Below are 20,912 nucleotides of genomic sequence, written 5' to 3'. Positions count from 1 at the left end.
ATAATAAAGATACAGGGAGTGTAGAGAAACCTGGACTGAATTCCTTTAAGATACAGAGTTCCTGGTATAGGGGTTCTTTTTGGAAGCATTAAAGTGTCCAATTCCCTAGCACATATGATGGGGGCCACCCCAACACTCAAACTGGCTCCAACACTTATTCTTAAATGTTTTTCCTCAGGGGCGGCATGGACCTGCCTCCCGAGTCTTATCTTTCTCTCAGGCACAGAATATCAGGAGGTAAAAATAAAATGGCACAACGGTACCCACTGGCTGATGGAAAGAGAGACCACATAGCTTCATGTCCAGAGGAACAAGCTCCATTGTATGAATTTGGCTGTAGTTCTGTTTTTCTTAAGGAATTCAAAAGGGAAGTCAGAACTAAATGAAATGAGGATTGGCTAAGCTTCTCCCCTGGGTATGAAGTTATGATCTCCTTATTGAAGGAGGACCCACTGGGGTATGAAAACCCAGAGGAGCCATTGTAACTGGTAGAAGATGTTCAACCTGTAAGTATTTCATTCTGCATGTGTGTCTGTCCAATATGCCATCTTGTCTGTATGCCTGCTAATCTTTTCAAGTAGTGTCTGTTTGGCATGCTGGTGTGGCACCTGCTTTGATAAACCATCTTAAGTATTTCTTGGACCACATTTTTTGAAAATGCATACTATCTCCTTCAGTCCTGGTCCTGTTTTTACGTGCGTGGGTATGTACTGTAACATGTCATTTCTAAACAATAGAAAAACAAATGATTTTTCTGTATTCCCTGAGTAGTGTATGTCATGTTGCTTGCCTTTCTCTTTGCTGCCTACATTGTATGTCTACTTCCTTCTGTATAACCTTCTCTCTCTTCTTTACAGAGAAGGGCAATCAAAATGATAAAGGGGATGGAACAGCTCCCCTATGAGGAAAGGCTGAAGAGGTTAGGGCTGTACAGTTTGGAGAAGAGATGGCTGAGGGGGGATATGAATAGAGGTCTTTAAGATCATGAGAGGTCTTGAATGAGTAGATGTGAATCAGTTATTTAATCTTTCGGATAATAGAAGGACTAAGAGGCATTCCATGAAGTTAGCAAGTAGCACATTTAAGACTAATCAGAGAAAATTCTTTTTTCACTCAACAAACAATTAAGCTCTAGAATTTGTTGCCAGAGGATGTGATTAGTATAGTTAGTGTAGCTGGGTTCAAGAAAGGTTTGGATAAGTTCTTGGAGGAGAAGTCCTTTAATTGCTATTAATCAAGTTTACTTAGGGAATAGCCACTGCTATTAATTGCATCAGTAGCATGGGATCTTCTTGGTGTTTGGATAATTGCCAGGTTCTTGTGGCCTGGTTTTGGCCTCTGTTGGAAACAGGATGCTGGGCTTGATGGACCCTTGGTGTGACCCAGCATGACAATTTCTTATGTTCTTACTCATTCTCATAAGTGTAACTGTTACTTCCTTGTATCTTTTCTTACTTCTTCTCTTTACACTGACTACCAGATGTAATAGCATCTTCAAAGGGCTAGTACCTTATAGTCCTGGCTTTTCACCAGTAGATGCATGTATGCATGCCCTCAATAAGACCCTAGTGAGGACCCTAATGCAGTTTTCTGTGCTGTCTTCTTTCCAGCTTTGCACTTATTTATTTGTTATGTTGTATTTGAGAGATTGTGACTGACTGTTCTCTTTGCTCTCTTTCAGTTTTTCCTTGACATACTCTTTTTCATCTCTGGGAGCTATAGATGGAGAGGAAACCTACAACCCTGTTTGGCAGGGTTCCAATATCTTCCTTTCCCCATCAAAAAGGTTGCCAAGACCCCTCCACCATTCACCCTCCTTCCCAGGAAGCAGAAAACATTGTCAAACAATATAACACTTTATTTTGAAAAAAAAAAAACCCACATACTCAGGTGGAGTGATAGGAGAGAGATCAAATTGGAGGGAATGACACCCTGCATAGGATGATTTGTCCCTGACCCCACATTCCCCTGTGCATGTAAATAGGTGTCCGAGTGATGGAGAGGGAGTGCATAGATACAGGGGTAGGTCCAAATAGTGTTTAACTCATGAGAGTTATTGTGGAAGAAGGAGCATGAATGTGAGAGGGGTAGAAAAAAGGGCAAAGGACGAGGGGAACAACGTGTGGTTAATATAATGAGATGCTTGGCCATTAGGTCGGGACTTTCCAATGCTGCAATCTACTTTCACTTTTAAAGCGGTGAGAAATAGTTCCAAAACCACCATATGGATTTCTCAATGCTTTTTCCTAGAGTGATAGAGTTAAAAAAAGAAAAAGAGAAGTTGGTATGGGCCAGCTCCCATGATTTTTCTTTGGTGGTGGGGGGAGGGATGAAATAAAAATTAAAATGACCTTCTGCACTCCACAAGAACATAAGCGCACTAGAGCTTAAGCATGTTGTTTAGCGGTGTCTTTTTTAGTGCTTTGTTTTATCTTTTATGGATGGGAATTCTTTGTAAGCTGCGTAAGTTGAGAATAGGTGGCATATAAATAAATTAATAAATGCTGGTTCAGATCAAATATCCAATGAGACAAGCAGCCTGGCCAGACCAGGTCAATGGGAAGTAACTGGAATATCCTGAAGAGTAGATCCAATTCCCTCTTGCTCACTTCCAGAGAAAAATCAATTGCACCTGGCTAATAATGTTTTTCTTCCAGGAGCTCCGTAACAAAGATGGGAGTTACATGGTTATAATGGAGGCTGCCTAGACTTAATTCTGTTCTAAGCAGGAATAAATCTGATTGGGATAGAGGCCTCAGGGAGACAAATAAAAAACCTTATGTAAAGGCCCAAATGAATAACCCTTTTTGGCCAGGGCAAAACAGTGCAGAAGGCAGTAAACAGAGCGTTTATGGCGATTCCTCCTCCTCCAATGCACTTCAATACTTTTTCTCCTGTTGACCAAAATAACTTTTTGTCTCTTCAAAAACATCTTGAATATGTAATATTCTGTGCAGCCAAAAGTGTGTGCGTTATATGCCAGTGCACATGTAATTTCAGGTGGCTAAAAATCCATTTACTTTAATATGACTGACTTAATTGAGTTAACTCTGATTTTTCTAGCCATGCAAAATAGTCCCTAAATCTTTGAAATGTTATCATGCAATGTTTATGGTTAAAAATAAGCATGTAACAAATAACCATGAATACATAGTTTTTTACTTATTTATTTATTGCTCACCTCAGTCTTTTTTCTTTAAGAATATCTCAAACATAATGCATAGACTTGTGCTTCACTCTCAGCATGTAGAAGGGATACCTTTGTAAAATTTACAAGAATGAGAGTGGTTTCACTCCATTCAATCTATGTAATAGGGGCCGTCTGACTTACAAACGAGAAAATGGAATATGGACAGCAGCCATTCACAATCTGACATGACATAGCATGAAACAGAAGCCAATACAGAAATGCACTTGTAAGAGATTGTCATTACAATGATTTATGGACGGCTGTCAGTAATCTGTCAGCATAAATGCATATACAGAGACATGTTGGTCATTAAGCAGGATGTTTTTCTGCGATTTGACCTAAATTATAGCAGTGCTAGGTAGGGAATAACCAGTACAAACATCCAAACTGAATTCAGTCTAAGTTTATGCTCTTTTCTTCCTAGGGATAATGTTATGGGCCAATTCACTCTCAGAGGTTTGAACCTCCATTGGGAGAATAGCAGTCAGATATCTGCTGTCATAAAATAGGATATCCAAGATTGGAGGAATATAAGAATGTTTTAAAAAAGTAATAAATGTAATAAATATATGAAAAATGATGTTCATGGGTAGCATTTTGAAAGTGTGTTTGGAAACTATGCAAATGCAATTAATTTCCCGAAAGCATGTTAATTGTAGCATTATCACTAATGCATGTAACTTATACCATCATTTGCAAACATGTCAGCATGAACTGCTAGTTGCCTAGTCACCTGATATACAAATACAATGTAGGCTGGTAGCTTGTGTTTGAAAATGGAGAAATGATTAACTTGATTATTTTGTTTTCCTTAGTGTAGACAGATGGACTCAGGACCAGTGGGTTATGTGCTCTTCTGCTAGCAGATGGGAGACGGAGTCAGATTTCAAAGCTGACGTCATTCTAGATATACCCCTGCAGTGACCTCAGCCCCTCAGTATCCTCCTCGAAAAGCCATTGTGGATATATATCTGTGCATAAACAACTTGATTAAACTTCTTAAACTTGATTAAACTGATTCAACTGGTTTCAAAAACTGGAGGACCGTCTGTGCACTCAACTAAGTTAACGCCGTCACCAGACTAACTGCGGGTGTCTTGAACTACGGGCAGGCAATGGCTTACCCGTATTTGTTTAGTCTCAAGGTTTGCTTTCCATGGACCTCCTTCTCTGGGGCAGCCGTGGGCAGGATGCTGAGTCCTTCTGTCTACACTAAGGAAAACGGAATTATCAGGTAAGTAATTTCTCTATCTCCTAGCATGTAGCCAGATGGACTCAGGACCAGTGGGATGTACAAGCTACTCCCGGACAGGGCGGGAAGCTGTCCGTGGCCCCCTTAGTACTGCCCTTGTGAAGGCTGCGTCTTCTCAGGCCTGAACATCCAAGTGGTAGAACCTGGAGAAGGTGTGTAGGGAGGACCACGTCGCTGCCCGACAGATCTTGGCACGCGATAGCAGCTTGGTTTCTGCCCAAGATACTGCCTGGGCCCTAATAGAATGAGCCTTAACCGGCAGTGGTAAAGGCTTTCCTGCCTCTATGTAGGCTGCCTTGATTACTTCCTTGATCCAGTGGGCTATGGTTGCCCGTGAGGCCGCTTCTCCTTGTTTCTTCCCACTGTGAAGAACGAACAGGCGATCCATTTTACGCACCAGTTCCAATCTTTCCAGGTATCGCACCAGGAGTCTGCCAATATTTAGATGGCGAAGAAGGCAGGAGTCTTCCGACTCCTTATGTTCAACCAGAGATGGTAGGGAGATGGCCTGGTTCAAATGAAACTCGGAAACCACTTCAGTAGGAAGGAGGGGATGGTGCGCAGCTGTATGGTTCCAGGTGTGAACCTAAGGAATGGTTCCCGACAGGATAGTGCCTGTAGTTCAGAGATGCAACAAGCTGAACATATTGCCACCAGGAATACCGTCTTCAATGTTAAAAGGCATAGTGACAGACTGCGCGTTGGTCTGAAGGAAGCCCCCGCTAGGAAGTCTAATACCAGATTGAGGTTCCATAGGGGCATTACATTAGGGGTGGCCGAAGTTGCTTAACTCCTTTTAGGAAATGGGTCAAATCTGGATGAGCTGATAGATGGATACCGTTCACTTCAGCTCTGAAGCAGGAGAGGGCAGCTACTTGGACCTTGAGGAAGTTGAGTGACAACCCCTTCTTCGTACTGTCCTGTATAAACTCAAGAATCATGGGCATCTTGGCCATCTGCGGGAGTATCTCGCGGTCCTCACACCATGCTTCGAATATTCTCCAGATCCGTACATATGCCAGGGATGTTGAGAACTTGCACGCTCAGAGCAGGGTGTCAATCACAGGCTTTGAGTAACCACGCTTTTTCAGGCGAGTCCTCTCAAGGGCCAGACCGTAAGAGAGAATAGAGATGGATCTTCGTGAAGAATCGGGCCCTGTTGGAGAAGGTCTCTGTGTGGAGATAGGCACAGAGGGCTCCCCGCAAGGAGTCTTTGCATGTCTGTGTACCATGGGCATCTTGGTCAATCCGGGGCTACTTGTAGAACTAGTCCCCTGTGGTGTTCTATCTTGCGGATGACCTTGCCCAGTAGTGGCCATGGGGGGAAGGCGTACAGTAAGTCTTCCTCTGGCTCTCGTCTGCGGCTGAAGAACCTGGGGACTTGGGCACTGAGATAGGTGGCCAGTAGGTCCATGGCTGGGAGGCCCCAGAGATTTACTATCAGTTGGAAGGCTGTGGTCAACAGCATCCATTCCCCCAGGTCCAGGCTCTCTCTGCTGAGGAAGTCTGCTGAGACGTTGTATTTTCCTGCGATGTGGGAGGCCGAGATCCCTTGTAGGTTTATCTCCGCCCATGCCATGATAGGATCTATCTCCAGAGATACCTGCTGGCTCCTGGTTCCTCCCTGGCGATTGATGTAGGCAACCGTTGTAGCGTTGTCCGACATTACTCGAATCGCTTTGCCTCAGAGTCTCTGGCTGAATCGCAGGCATGCTAGTCTGACTGCTCGAGCTTCCAGGCAGTTTATGTTCCATCCCGCCTCTTCCTTGCTCCATTGTCCCTTGGCCGTCAGTTCCTAACAGTGGACTCACCACCCTTGCAGACTCGCATCCGTGATGAGCAAGATCCAGTTCAGTAAGAATAGGCTTACTCCTCTGCTTAGTTGATCTTCCTGTAGCCACCACTGAAGCTGAGACGGTATCTCTGCTGGTAGTTGGAGGCAAATTGAGTAATCCTGGGACAGTGGGTTCCAGTTTGACAGTAAGGAGTGCCGGAACAGTCGCATGTGGACCCTTGCCCACAGGACGACCTCCAGGGTTGATGCCATGAGGCCAAGGACTTGAAGATAGTCCCATACCTTGGGGCGTGCATTGGTCATCACTCATCATAATTGTTCCATCACCTTCCTTCTCCTCATTCTGTTTGGTGTCAAAACGGGCCCCCAGGTACTCTAGAGACTGAGAGGGCTGCAGAATGCTCTTGCCCATGTTTTCGACACAACCGAGCTTCTGCAGTAGTTTCTTGACTCTGCTGGTCACCTGCCGGCTCTCTTTCAAAGACTTTGCCCTGATCAGCCAGTCATCCACGTAAGGATGTACCAAGATCCCTTCCTTCCTCAGTGTTGCCGCCACGACCACCATCATTTTGGAGAATGTTCTAGGGGCGGTTGCTAGGCCGAAGGATAGCACTCAGAACTGGTAATAGTGACCCAGTATCGCAAAACGTAGGAAACGCTGGTGATCTTGATGGACTGCAATGTGAAGGTAGGCTTCGGAGAGGTCCAGGGAGGTTAGGATCTCTCCAGGTTGTACTGCCATTATTACAGAGTGAAAAGTCTCCATGCGGAAGTGTAGAATCCGCAGATGACGGTTGATGTTCTTGAGATCCAAGATGGGTCGGGATGATCCTTCCTTCTTGGGAATGATAAAATAGATGGAATAGCACCCCATATTTTGTTGAGGCATAGGAACTGGGGTTATTGCCTTCAGACTGAGTAGTCTTGTCAGAGTGGCTTCCACTGCCAGTCTCTTGGTGTGGGAGTGGCAGGGTGACATCATAAATTTGTCCTGAGGGATGCTGCGGAACTCCAGAGAGTAACCTTCTCAAATGATGTTTAGTACCCATTTGTCCGACATAATCTCGACCCATCTTTGGTAGAAGAGGGAAAGTCAACTCCCTATTTCCTTTTCCTGTGGATGGGTCAGCCCATTCTCATTGGGGAGCACGGCTGGAGCTTGCCCCTGGGCCTGTTCCTCTCTTGGTCTGTCGGTTCCAAAAGGGCTGGGACCTTCCGGAGGGATGAAGTACTTGGAACTGCAAGTTCCTGTAGGGTCTAAAGCATTGCGAGCCTCTGCCCCTGGTTCTTCTGGGGGAGGTGCACTGCGATCTTTTACCCCTGTCTTCCGGTAGCCGAGGCACTGGAGATTTGCCCCACTTGCTGGCTAACTTCTCCAATTCGCTTCTGAATAAGAGAGATCCTTTAAAGGGCATTCTTGTGAGATTCGCTTTAGAGGTCACAACGGCAGACCAATTCTGCAGCCATAGTTGTCTTCTGGCTGCCACTACCGAGGCTACTCCTCTGGCTGAGGTACGCACCAGATCTGAGCTTGTGTCCGACAGGAAGGCTGCTGCAGGTTCCATCGTCTTGCTGGTATACATTCTGGAGTTATTTGTCTCTCTCAAGAGGAGCAAGCAGGAACGTGCCACCAGTGCGCAGCAGGAAGCAATCTGCAGTGTAAATGCTGTTGCGTCAAAGACCTGCTTAAAAATGGATTCTGATTGTCTATCCTGAGTATCCTTCAATGCAGCCCCTCCCTCAACGGGAATGGTTGTTCGCTTTGAGACGACATAGACCATGGTGTCCACTTTTGGAAAACGCAGGCATGCTTTGGTCGCTGGTACCAGAGGGTATAAAGCTTCCAAGGCCCGACCTCCTTTAAAGCTGGCCTCCGGGGCATCCCACTCCAGGTCAATCAGTTCCTAGATGGCTTCCATCATTGGGAAGTAGCATGAGGGCTTTACGAAGGGACACCAAAATGGGGTTCTTCTTTGGTTCCGCCATAGGGTCCGTGCCTGGAATACCCAGAGTCTTCAGAGTCTGGGAAACAAGGGCTGGTAATTCATCCCTGTAGAAGAAGCAAAGCATGGTTCAGTATGGTTCCAGGCCTGGAGGAATTTCTCCTTCTTCCAGGGAGCTGCCATCATCATCTGAGGTGTCCAGTTCCCTGTCAGGGAAATTCTTGGTTAGGCGAGGCATGTCTCGAGGCATCCGAGTAGGGACAGGATGATCTTGTGCTTCCGGCAGGGGTTGAGCCCAGGACGCAGCCAGGGCTGATTGAGCCAGAACGAAGGCTTGCAGCCCTTGGAAAAATTCTAACCAGGAGAAGGTCCCTGGGTCCATGTTAATCCCAGGGGAGTCGGAGTAGGGGCCCCTGAGGTGCCCTCTTGTGGGGAAGTCATCTCGGAGTTGCATAGATCCGGGTAGCTATCGTATGTAGTAGTTCCGGACCCATCCTCAGACAGTGAGGGACCAGGCTTTGTTTCCCCCTGGGCCTCTTCACAATGCTGACACAGGCAGGATTCCAGTTCAGGCTGCGCGGCTCTTATGTGGCAGACTGTGCAAAGAGAGTGCCTTCTGGCCTTCTTGGATGCCGGTGCCATTGCCTCTATGTCTAGGCACACAGGTAATGAGCTACAATGCGCGCGTGCTATTGTAAGTGCGGCTGTGTGTGTAGTTATGTGCACGGAGTCTGCTCAGTTGTGAGCACGGTGTGCATTCAATTGTGCGGGTGGTGGGCGCTCAGTTGTGCGCGTGGCTCAGTTGTGCGCACTGCTGTGCGCGTGTCTATATTGGACGCGCACAAGTTAGGCGCATTGGCTGTCCGTCCTGTCCCACGCGTACCGCCGGTCGAAAAGGGAAGATGGCGCCGACGCACCCTGCACATAAGATGGCGCCCCCCCGAGGGTCTCCACGTGTGTGGACCCTTGCACTGGATCGCGGCCTAGCCCAACCAAGGCTGTTCAACCCGATCAGTGCTCCCTTTTTTACCTCACCGGAAGAAAGGAGAATCGGTACGGCAAGCCGAGCTCTGGAGACCAGATACTTGAATTTAAAGTTTTCTGCTTACCTCGTCTTGGCGCTTACCGATTGTGTGCTGGACGGTCTCCAACTGTGGGGGAAGAGAGTTTTAACTTCACCGCTGCGCTCGGTTATGCACCCGCTGCCTTTCACCCACTCTGGATAAGTCCACACCGGGAACCAGCTACCGGACCAAAGCACACCTCTGAGGAATATCGGAAATCACCTCAGGATTTCTCAACTGGGGGAGGGACCCTTAGGTATCACCGCAGGAGAGCGGGGCTTGATCTTCTTTACGGTAATTTTGTCTTCTTGCTGTAATTTTACTAACACTGTGCTAGTGTGTGGGATAGTGCCCGCATCTACTAGGAGACGGAGAGATACTGAGGAGCTGAGGTCACTGCAGGGGTATATCTAGGGTGACATCAGCTTTGAAATCTGACTCCATCTCCCATCTGCTAGCAGAAGAGCACATAACTCACTGGTCCTGAGTCCATCTGGCTACACGCTAGGAAATGGGCTTTTAATATGTAGGCTTAAAAGTAGACACATATCTTTCCCCCCTGTGTTCTGTGTACCCCTACTAAACTAACAATGTTATTAGCCATTTCTAGCTGCATACCATGAAACTGAACCTTCTCAGTTTGGTAGAGATGCATCACCCTGGTTTCACTGGGACTTAACTAGCAGGACATAAGACAAAACTCAAGTTTCTTCTGCCAAAGCAGTGTATGACTGCTAAGTTGTAAAGTATGAAATTGCATGGGATTTTCCTTTAGTTTTCAGAAATTTATATGGTAATACTAAAAAAACAATTGTAAATAGACCTTTTCCAAGAACATGGATAAGGGCCTATGAAAGCCCACATCACCCCATAGTGAAAGCACTAGTGTTGTCCAAATATTATGGTTAATGACAGGAATCTTATGCTGAGAAATACAGTATATAATGGAACCTAAGAGGTGGATAGTTTTCAAAGATAATTTACTCCAAACTTTGAAAATGCAGTATTTTCTAAATATAATCTGGTCTACTCTGAAGTATTAAGGCATGAAATAAGGTACAGGTAATGCCAATTAACTGCATCTTTCCTATTACAAAAAAAGGTCATGTTTAAGTATCTGAAATATCCTCATCTCTTAACGCGACTTAGGGTTCTAAAGAAATAGTCTGTTAGGGTTGGAGTTAACAGCCAAATTGGTAGCAGCAATGAAGGAAAAGCAGCAGAAACATGGATTCAAAGGACATGTTTCATGGGCTTAGTGGATAAAGCAGTGCAAACCACACCATGCAATCAGAGATGCACTTGGATCTTTGCAAATATTTTATTCACAAATCAGATATGCAACACTAAAAAAGCAGGGATTAGCCTTACAAACTATTATAAATTATTAATTAATAGAAAATAATCAGATTTAGAAGGTATAAGCATACTTTTATGTATTGTACAGAAAATACCCTTTAATTTATACTTTTCATCCAGGAGAAAAAGACTAAAGTGCCTGTTCAATAGGCAAAAGTTTATGACAGGATGAATCATCACCACTTTCACAAACAACAAGCCAAGATGACCGGTTGAGTTGATTAAAAAAGAAATAATTTATGACTAGAAATATTAAGGATGTGTTCATGGCTTACGTGCAATAAGATAAGAATGACTTGCATCAGTCATAAACATTTCCTAACATTATGAAGACCCAATAATCAGTTCATTTAAAGATGCATTTAGATGGAAATATCAATTAAATCAGACAAGTGAATGTTTTAGTAAAGTGTAACAGGAAGAATACAGGAAATTTCACAGATGCCAGTTTATTAATTCCAGGAAAATAAAGCCTAATGTTCAGGGCTCTTCGTTTTTTAATTTTTTCCTGGGACTATATCAGACTCTAATATAACAACAAAAAAATGGGAGAAAAACAAAGCAGAAGATGATTCCTCATTTTTCTAGATAAATATCTGAGTTTATTATGGTGTATGGAGGTATGAAGCACTGTTTAGCCTTTCTTCTTATGTTGTGGAGAAACAAGGACTGGTGATGATTGCACAGTGAACATAGGCAGAAAAGTGCAACTGGTAGGGGGGGAGCATGAGGAGAGGAAACAGGCACAAATTAATGTTAAGTATTACAAAATTTGGATAAAAATCAGTAACATCTGAACAGCAGATTTTGGAAAATCTGTGAATTTTTAGGTGAAAATTGGTTTGAACTGAAAATGAAGGGCTGTCAAGTTGAAAAGTTCCTGCAGTAATCAGTCACTCAAGAGCAGTATTTAGAATGGGCTTATTCACATATAGGATAATCAAATGGGTATAAACTGCTTAAAACTACTGCAGGCAAAGAAGAATATACAATGTAGTTTAGAATGCAAATGTTTACTGGAGCTAGGTACAATCCAGTCCATTAATCTGGCCCAGGGTTCACGTTATCAGTAAGTCTTCCTCTTGGCAGACCCAGTAAACAGCACTAGGTATACCTTCAGACTACTTCAACATATTCAGTATCAGAACATACACATCTACTTCAGGATGCATACAGTAATCAGAGCTCCCAACACTCTTTGAGTCCCTGAAGACCAATCTGGATCCTTAGGGGTTGAGCCATGCACCAGGATATCAACTGCTTGGATTTATAGCTATCAAAACCTTCTGTGTCTCGGCACATAAGTTGTTAGCTTTGAACCAAGCAAAAGCAAGCTAAGGTATTTTTTTTCTCTAAGAAGGAAATATTAATTTTGAAGCCTCACCTTTGATCATTTTCATCTGACCAACAGAACCAAAAAATTAGGGTCTCTTCTGTTTTCTAAATTCTAAACAGCATAGGATACATTTCCAAGACAACCACAGTAAGATTATTTTACAAGATCAGAAAAAAAAAGTGCACCAGGCTGGTAAGGAAATATTCTTTCAGAGGATTATAACAATTTGGATTTCTTAAAAGAAAGCACCTCCAGAATAAAAATAGCACAGGTAGTGGTATTGTTTTGGAGCTAGTTGGTTGTCACTCAGTAAATGTTTATCTAAATTCCTTTGTTTCTGTTCACTTTTCATGAAAAATACAGGATCCAGCAAGAGGCAATACAGTGAATTATACAGACATAATTCTTATTTATGCTTGATCAGAGGGACAGAGCAGACATTGAAACAAAATCCCAGCATTACATATTATATTACACATTCGGACACTTGGCAAGATGTACACAGTACTGGCTGGAATTTTATTAACCAACAGTATTATAATTTTCCTTGTTTACTAAACTCATTCTCTACTCAGTACTGATCACATCCAACCTGTTAATATAGAATTGTGACCTTCACCTGTACGCAAATTGTTTAAATGCTCACAGAAAAATATGTAATTGGAGCTAGCCAGTTTCATGTAAGTGAAACACTATTTAAAGATTTGAGCTTTTAGGAAAACATAATGCTTTCTATAAACACATGAGTAAATTGTGATCATTGACAAATGAAAAGGATACACATTATTTATTTCAAGTTCCCATCTACTTATTGTATGCAAAAATGCACTCCAAGTGGATTATTTCAACCTAGGGCAGGGGAAGGAAATGCCAAAGGCAACCCCTCCCCCTTTTATAATGTAAGCAAAAACCATTTCTGTGGTGTCCCCTCGCGGGAGCACCAGAAACTAAATCCCTAGGCCCTATTTGGGCCACTGCGCCTGGCTGAACTGGTCCATGCACCTAACATGCATGGCTTCAAAATGATAAAATAAAGAACCTAAAACAATAAGCTATTCAACTCTTTATTGGCTTGTGCCCCTTATTATTCTCTTGGGTGTCCAGGTAGCTGTCACTGCAGCAAAAAACCCCAAAACAAAACAAAAAGGGGGAGCATGTATGTAGGTATGTATAAAAAGAGATGGGGGCATGTTAAGGAGAAAAAATAATCAAAAAGATAAAAAGGAGCAGGTTCTGCAAGGGAGAGAGATGATCTAAATATTTGGGAGAATCAGAGGGAGAATCCATAGCACTAGGCAGAGAGGGAAGGTATGCCCGAAGATTTGGGGAGGAGGGGGAAAGGAACCCCTCATGACTAGGGGGTGGGGCGACATATCCTTGGCCTGGGGGGGGGCTTCAGGGCCAAGGGTAGAACAAGGAACCCCCCAATAATCATAAAATAATCTTTTATCAGTTAGAAATCAACTAAAGTCTATGCATATAACATTCTATGAAACCACCCCAATGAAAATGAAGATGTCATCCCTCCATGCAAACCTTCAGACTGTCACCCCGAAACTAAAGCAACAAATATTCCCACTTTACTTCTCCTTGCTAAGCACCACAAAGATTCCAGATCTTTTATAATCCAGTTGCTAAGTGTCAAATAATGTTTTCTAAATAATAGATAATCTTCAATTGCTCAAATACTCATTGCTAATGAATTCCATAACATGAGGATTGTACACAAGGAAGAACTCATGTGACTTTTGAGCAGCTTCATGTCCTTCAAGGAAGGAAGTTGCAGCAAATTTTAGGGATGTGCAGGATTAAAATGTTCGTTTTGGTTTGTTTTTTTGTATGTTTGTTTGTTTGTTTGTTTAACAATATATTTAATTTGGTTCATTTTCTGAACAGAAAAAAAAATGTTAAAGATCCCCAAAACAAAAAAAATAACTAAAATGGAACTCCTTTCCCATCCAGGAAAAGGAAGCCCAGACCCAACTCTCTGAACCTCACTCAATTCAAAATCCCACAGCCTACCTGACTGGGCTTCTTTGAGACCCTCTGACCACCACACTCCCCCACCCATTAAATTCGTTTGGGGGTTGAGGATGCCTACTTACTCTACTCCTGGGGTTCAGAAGTTGGAAGGGCAGGAAGGAAGCCCACTAGCTGTTGCTTTTACTCTCAGTGTTGTAGGATGGTGCCAAAGTGATTTCACTTTAATGTCTGTTTCAGGAATGGCTGGCACCATTTTAATGTATGGCATGTGGTGGATCTCTGGTACCATTTCTACAGCACTGAGTAAGGGCAGGAATGGATGGGCTTTGCTCTTCTGACTGCTAGGCCCCAAGAATGAGATAAATGGAGGCTGGGTAGGTCCTTGGCCTCTCCAGAACCATTTAATGGACAAGAATGGGTATCAAAGAGGACTGGTTAGGCCTGGACCCCAGGCGGGATTCTGAACAGGAGGGGGGGGGGGGGGTAGTGTTATTGGAGGCCAAGCCAAGAAGGCCCAAGACCTGGGCTGAATTCTGAACCAGCAGGGATGGGAATTGGAAGGGTCCAGAGAGGCCCCGAATGAACCAGTTGAATAGGGCTGGGGCCTGGGCTTCTATCTCCTGGCTGGGAGAGGGGTTATTAGGCATTTGCATTCAAAATGAATGCAAATGCCTAATAAATTTCCACATTGCCACTAACTCTCTCAAATATTCAGGTGTTAAGCCGTAAAGAGGCTGATGCAATATCAGTGCATAAAAACGTGTGTCCAAACCAGGTGCATGTTTTTTGAATGCGCGCATATCCACCTGTCCTGGATGCTTGATGCAATTGGAAAATGAGCTGCCGTGCTAAAAGGGACACGCAACGGGTAATTTGACTGTCCCTAGAGCTCTGCATCAAGCTCCCAGGAGAAGTAGCTGTGTGTCTAGACTTAGTTAACATGGAATAGACTTAGTTTTTGGGTACTTGCCAGGTTCTTATGGCCTGGATTCGCACTGTTGGAAACAGGATGCTGGGCTTGATGGACCTTTGGTCTGACCCAGTATGGCATGTTCTTATGTTCTTATATCCAGAGCTCCTTCCCCACCACCGGCAGGGCTGTTCCTGATTGGTCCTTTTTACTGACACTTGTCAGTGAAAGGACCAATTCCCTTTCAGGTCAGCCATCTGAAAGGGGATTGGTCCTTTCACTGACATGTGACAGTGAATGGACCAATAGGCAGGAAGGCCCAACAATATTAATTTATTCACTCCTTCCCTCACAGGGGTTCCCGATTGGGCCAGACTGTGGGAATGTGGCCCCTATGAGGAACCACAGAAAGCAGGATTTTGTTTTTTGTTAAGCCCTTCAGTGGGATATAATTCTAATTTCTGTGGTTCCTCCTATTTAGTATAGCGCGGATACTAATAGGGGGAATCACAGAAATCAGGATTTTTTGTTTTTTTCGTCAGCTCTTGAGCACCGCATTCCCGTTAAATTTGCAGGGTTAAAATGGGTGCTGAGGCCCTGTGGCAATTTTTTGCATTGTGGGTAATAGCTAATTGCATCATCTACATGGAATTTGCATGTGATGAGCGCTATTAGCTATTCGCTCAATTGGACGCACGGTTTGGTCGCGCTAATCCCAGTAGTGCATCGGGGGTTATTTTAGCACATCTAAAACACACATCCAACCATGTGTTAAGCGGCGCACTGACCTGAGCTCCTGATATTGCATCGGCTTGACAGTGCCTTAAATACAGTCATATAATATTGAATTGGATCCTAATAGTGTAGATCTTGAAGGACTGGTGAAACACTTCCAAACTACCAAACCATTGATTTGTCAGAAAGTATATCTTTCAGCAATTCATGCACTTTTCAAACTGTACAGGTATCAGTTTGATGATGTTGTGAGAAACCATACAGCAGCACCCTTATTCACTTAGAGGTCCATATTCAGAGACATTTAGCCAAATAACTCACATGATCCTGCTGCTAGGGGAGGTGGCCAGAGTCAAATTTGAGAGGACACAAGGTGCCCGAGGGTCCCCATCCCCTACCATAGCTATGCCCCTGGTCCAGGGAATGATGGCAGGTTGAGAAGACAATTACTTTTCACTAGTTGGGTGGGGTCTCAGACAGGACTCTGTTTCATTTGTTTTTCCTTTTGCATTTTGGCTAAACAAAATGAAACAAATTATAACCAGAATGAAAAAGCTAAAGAAAAACAAGACATTTTTCCACTCTACACCTCTATTAATACAGTTGATTAGAAGGAGCTTTCAAAAACCTTTTATCAGGAATGAAAAGGGGCTTATTTTAATCATTTTGTTTGTTGTCATTGCCAAATGAATTTGCTAAACTCTCTTCTTCCAACACAGCTGTTTTAAACAAACACCTTTCAGTGTTCCAGGACAGAACACATTTCCCATAAAAATGGAGCAGCATGGTTGCCATGTCAGTCCTCTTAAATACACATAAACGAAGGTTATCAAACAAGTATCAGATGATGCTATCTAACCCAATACCCACCTCCAGAAAAATGTCAATGGTTTAAATAAAAACTTGGTAAAGGAATGAACTTGACAGTAGTCATTTTAGTGTTCCAGTCATATAAATTTAACAGTGCCCCCCTTGTCAGGTCCCTTCTGACTGCCCCCTCCACTCCACTCCCCTCCCCGCCTCATCCCATTTCAGTGAGAAAGGGTCTTAACACTGCAATGGCTTTCATAGGATGTTACCAACTGGCTTTTGGAAGAACCTGCCTCCCCACTGACTAAAGGATATCCAGCAGATGGCAACTTCCACTTAAGCTATTAAAAAAAACAAAAAAAAAACCTTTGCAAACATGTAGAAATTAAAGCATAGCCCAAAGCCATAAAGAAATAAACTGACATCATACAGGAACTGTAAAGGTCTGGCAGATTAAGCTAGCATTAGGTAAGCAGTCTACTTGCATCAATATTACTTTATTCATAACTTGAAGATTAAAATGAGTATGACTAATATACTAACTGATACAAAATGTGATTAATAAAGCAACAATTTCAAAACACAAAATCAGCTATTTAAAAAAGCAGAATATGTATTGGGTAAAATTACAATTATTTGGTTGACGTAGTTTTCAATAAATGCAGCAAAATGTGTGAACTGTATACATTACTGATTTTCCCTGTGACCAGACTGCTAAATTCCTATTTTCAGAAGTGTTTTTGGAAACAAGAATTTCCACTGATATCCCAAATCCAGCTGTGGGTTTTTATAATCCCATTCCCTGCACCACAATGTTAGTCGTATGCAGCAGGTACCATGGTGAAACCAGGTTTCAACACTCTGCATAGCAGAAGCTAGAGTCAGATGTCTACATAATAGTTTAAGAAGATGGAGATAATTCCTTTTTAATTTCAGCAGCTGGTAAAGAAAAAAGAATATGGCACAGCTCTGTCAGCTGTTCACATTCTGTTTCAGGGCATGCAGCCTATTACCATATATTTAATAAACAGCAATTAGTATTGTATGAATACAAAGTTTGGCAGCTCATAATGTCTCTGCCGCAATGCATAATTTTTAACTTCATTTAACCACCCAGGAAGAGGGCATTTTTCAGGTCTGTTTCCTGATGTATGGCATTGTTCTGTCTTTTTGTCTGGTGACGTCCTTCGCACTGTCACCTTAGGAACAGAAGGAATGTCAGCCATTCAGAAGGAACCTTGCCTGTCCCCTCAGGATGATTTTTCATTATAAAACATTCAGACGAGCACTCCTTTTCCCTTCCTACTTGCCCCTGAATAGATTGTCCTTATGCCTGATGTCTCTGTTACAGCAATAAAAAAAAAAAAAAAAACTCACGCTGATGCTGCTCATAATGCATTCATCCAGTTTCTATGACATTGCCCCCTGTAGTCTGCTACTTTTGGTTAAAGCATTTCACAACTGATAGCATTTCAGCCAGGTCATTTGTAAGGCTAACATAACAGATCAGCAATACTACAAGGCTCCAGGCTAGACTATATCCTGTAAATAAATTATTTTAGTGAATAGATGTCGTCCTGCTGAGGGGGCACTGCCAGGACAGGTTTAGACATGCTAATTGCTTATGTAGGTTCTACTGTATCATTATGGTTGAGGTGGCTGTCACATAAACACTCCCCCAGCCCTCCCCAATCCCGCCCTTTCTATTTCCTGTCATTGATGTTGCTCACATAGACAGAGCTGGTCTGCTATTCTGTAAATGCACCCCCTGCTGGCAGGTCCTTGCCCTCCTACTCAGTGCTGTACCTCCTAGGTGGGTGCTGGGAAACTTTTTGTGCCTCATGTTATTGCAGAGCCTGTCTCTTTAAAACAGGCTTGAGAGGAATATTAATGACTTGGCAAGAATTTTTGGGGGGAGGTGAAGGGGAATATTGCTAGATCTATACCATTCAGTATCACTAGAGGCTAATGTCTGCAGACAGGTGTGCATTACACCAGCCAAACAATAGAATGCTGCAAGAGGTGTCCAGCGTGATGGGTAGAAGAGGCACAGAGATGGAGATCTACAGCCCCCAGTTCCACACAGACGCATGCACATGGTGCACATAGGCGAATTGATTAAAAAAAACAAACCAAAAAGCACTAACAGTTTCCTTACAGTGCTTTATTTTCAGCTATCTAAATAACACAGTCCAGTTATACATGATACTAGCCTGAACTTCCATCTTTCAATCAGTGTAATCAGACAGCACATATATAGATAGATAGCAAATACAGATAGATAGACATGCAGTCCTAGCTCTTAAAAATCAAGTTAACATTTTAAAAAAAATAATGTTACTAAGCAGTTGTTCTTTCCTACCTGGGATTGCTAAATTTGTGAGAGGGATGCTGTGAATGCTTTCTGGCAAACTTGCCATCCAGTCGGCAAATTGCACATCGCTCTTCCCTTGAGATGAAGCCATGCTGCTCTCTTTCCCCCTGATACTCACGCACTCTTTCCCTCTGTGTGTGTGTTTGCCTTGCACTTCTCTCTCTGCCTATAGTCAGCCTTTAAGCCGATGTTTGCTCCACCCCTGTTAGAATTTACATTCCACTCTGTACCACACCCACAGGATGGCGCAGACACATGCTAATGCCCGTCATTAGTTCAGATCCTTCCTGCTATCTCCATGGAGTCAGACTCGCATTTTCTACAGCTATTGTGTTTAGACATTCACCCTTCTTGTCTCTTTCTTCTTCTACTTTTCTTTTTCTTTGCTTATAATCTCTTTATACTATTAGATAGCCCTAGACATAAATATGAATGTGTGCTTTATTTCCTCAGTTTCTCATTTCTTTCATATGGTAAATATTATTTGTTTATGCAAAATTTCAACTATGTTTCTGACTATGATTTATAAATTATTTGTGTGATTTGTTTCAGTGTACTTCTGGTGACTACTTATTGACTTTTCTGCTCTTTATCTCTTGTTCACTGAAGGTTGAATACCCTAGTCTGTTTCTATTTGTACCTGATGTTATCATGTAACATTTAGTATGTTTACTTGCATCCAGAGTTCTCAGTCGTGAAGTGATTGAGCATACTGCTTGTTGAGGATCTCTGTTCTGACAGAATGTTCATACTCAGAATACATAGTTCCATGCTGTCCTTCAATTATATACTTTAAATCAATTGCATGCTTTATTCTTTATAAGATATATATATATATTAGAGATGTGAATCGTGTCCTCGATCGTCTTAACGATCGATTTCGGCTGGGAGGGGGAGGGAATCGTATTGTTGCCGTTTGGGTGTGTAAACTATCGTGAAAAATCGTTAAAATCGTGAGCCGGCACACTAAACCCCCCTAAAACCCACCCCGACCCTTTAAATTAAATCCCCCACCCTCCCAATGCTTTAAATTACCTGGGGATCCGGCAGTGGTCCAGAACGGCGGCAGTCCGGAACGGCCCCCTCAATAGAATCGTGTTGTCTTCAGCCGGTGCCATTTTTCAAAATGGCCGCCGCAAAATGGCGGCGGCCATAGACAAAAACGATTCGACGCAGGAGGTCGTTCCGGACCCCCGCTGGACTTTTGGCAAGTCTTGTGGGGGTCAGGAGGCCCCCCCCAAGCTGGCCAAAGTTTTCCTGGGAGTCCAGCGGGGTTCCGGGAGCGATTTCTTGCCGCAAATCGTTTTCGTACGGAAAATGGCGCCGGCAGGAGATCGACTGCAGGAGGTCGTTCAGCGGGGGTTCTGGACCGCCGCCGGATCCCCAGGTAATTTAAAGCATTGGGGGGGGGGGTTCGGGAGGGTGGGGGATTTAATTTAAAGGGTCGGGGGTGGGTTTTAGGGGGTTTTAGTGTGCCGGTTTTCCTGCCCTCCCCCTTCCCCCAATTTACGATTTTTTAACGATAAATCGGGGGAATTGGTATTGTATCGTGGCCCTAACGATTTTTTGACAATTTAAAATATATCGGACGATATATTAAATCATCAAAAAACGATTCACATCCCTAATATATATATATATATATATATATATATATATATATATATACACACACACACATAGTAAAATGTTATTCTCAAGGTATGGATTATTCTTTGCTGTGTAAAGATCTGGCACTGTTTAATGATTTGTCCTGCTTTGTTTCCTAAATGCATCTTCTCCTCCTCAATGGAACAGTCAAGACTCACACCCTCCTTGCAATCCATCATCACCAACACCACCTGGGACACAACTTTTTTTTTATCTCCACTCACCTTGAGAAAAATTTCTTTTCTACATCTTGTCACTGGTTTCCTTCAAATTAGAAAAGAAAGGGGGCGTTATGGTTTCGTTCAAATTAGAAAAGAAAGGGGACGCTATAGCGTGGCATATTGAAACTGGAAGAGGAAGATCCTCGCCTGGACATCTATCAGGGCTCAGGAATACCTGGTAATTACTCCCTCCGAGTATTTATTATTATATTTCATAAATTTCAGACCAAAGAGTGGGTCCTGCATTGGGCAAGGGAACTGGGCCCCCTAAAATACCAAGACAGCTGTGT

General features: G+C 43.3%; 1 protein-coding gene across 1 annotated transcript in view; it reads right to left on the bottom strand.

Annotated features, from left to right (window-relative positions):
* PLCXD3 (phosphatidylinositol specific phospholipase C X domain containing 3) overlaps positions 1–18,850 on the bottom strand; it is a 303,638-nt gene extending 284,788 nt beyond the window's left edge. The window contains exon 1 of the mRNA XM_029578100.1: positions 18,740–18,850. Within this exon, the coding sequence (XP_029433960.1) occupies positions 18,740–18,842 (103 nt within the window). The 5' untranslated portion in view covers positions 18,843–18,850. The remainder of the gene's footprint in view (positions 1–18,739) is intronic.
* Positions 18,851–20,912: the final 2,062 nt, after the last annotated feature.

Source organism: Rhinatrema bivittatum, chromosome 1 (genome assembly GCF_901001135.1).
Source record: "Rhinatrema bivittatum chromosome 1, aRhiBiv1.1, whole genome shotgun sequence".
In the NCBI taxonomy this organism is placed as follows: domain Eukaryota; kingdom Metazoa; phylum Chordata; class Amphibia; order Gymnophiona; family Rhinatrematidae; genus Rhinatrema; species Rhinatrema bivittatum.
The sequence above is the reverse complement of the archived record's forward strand: the minus strand, read 5'-3'. Positions and strand labels throughout refer to the sequence as shown.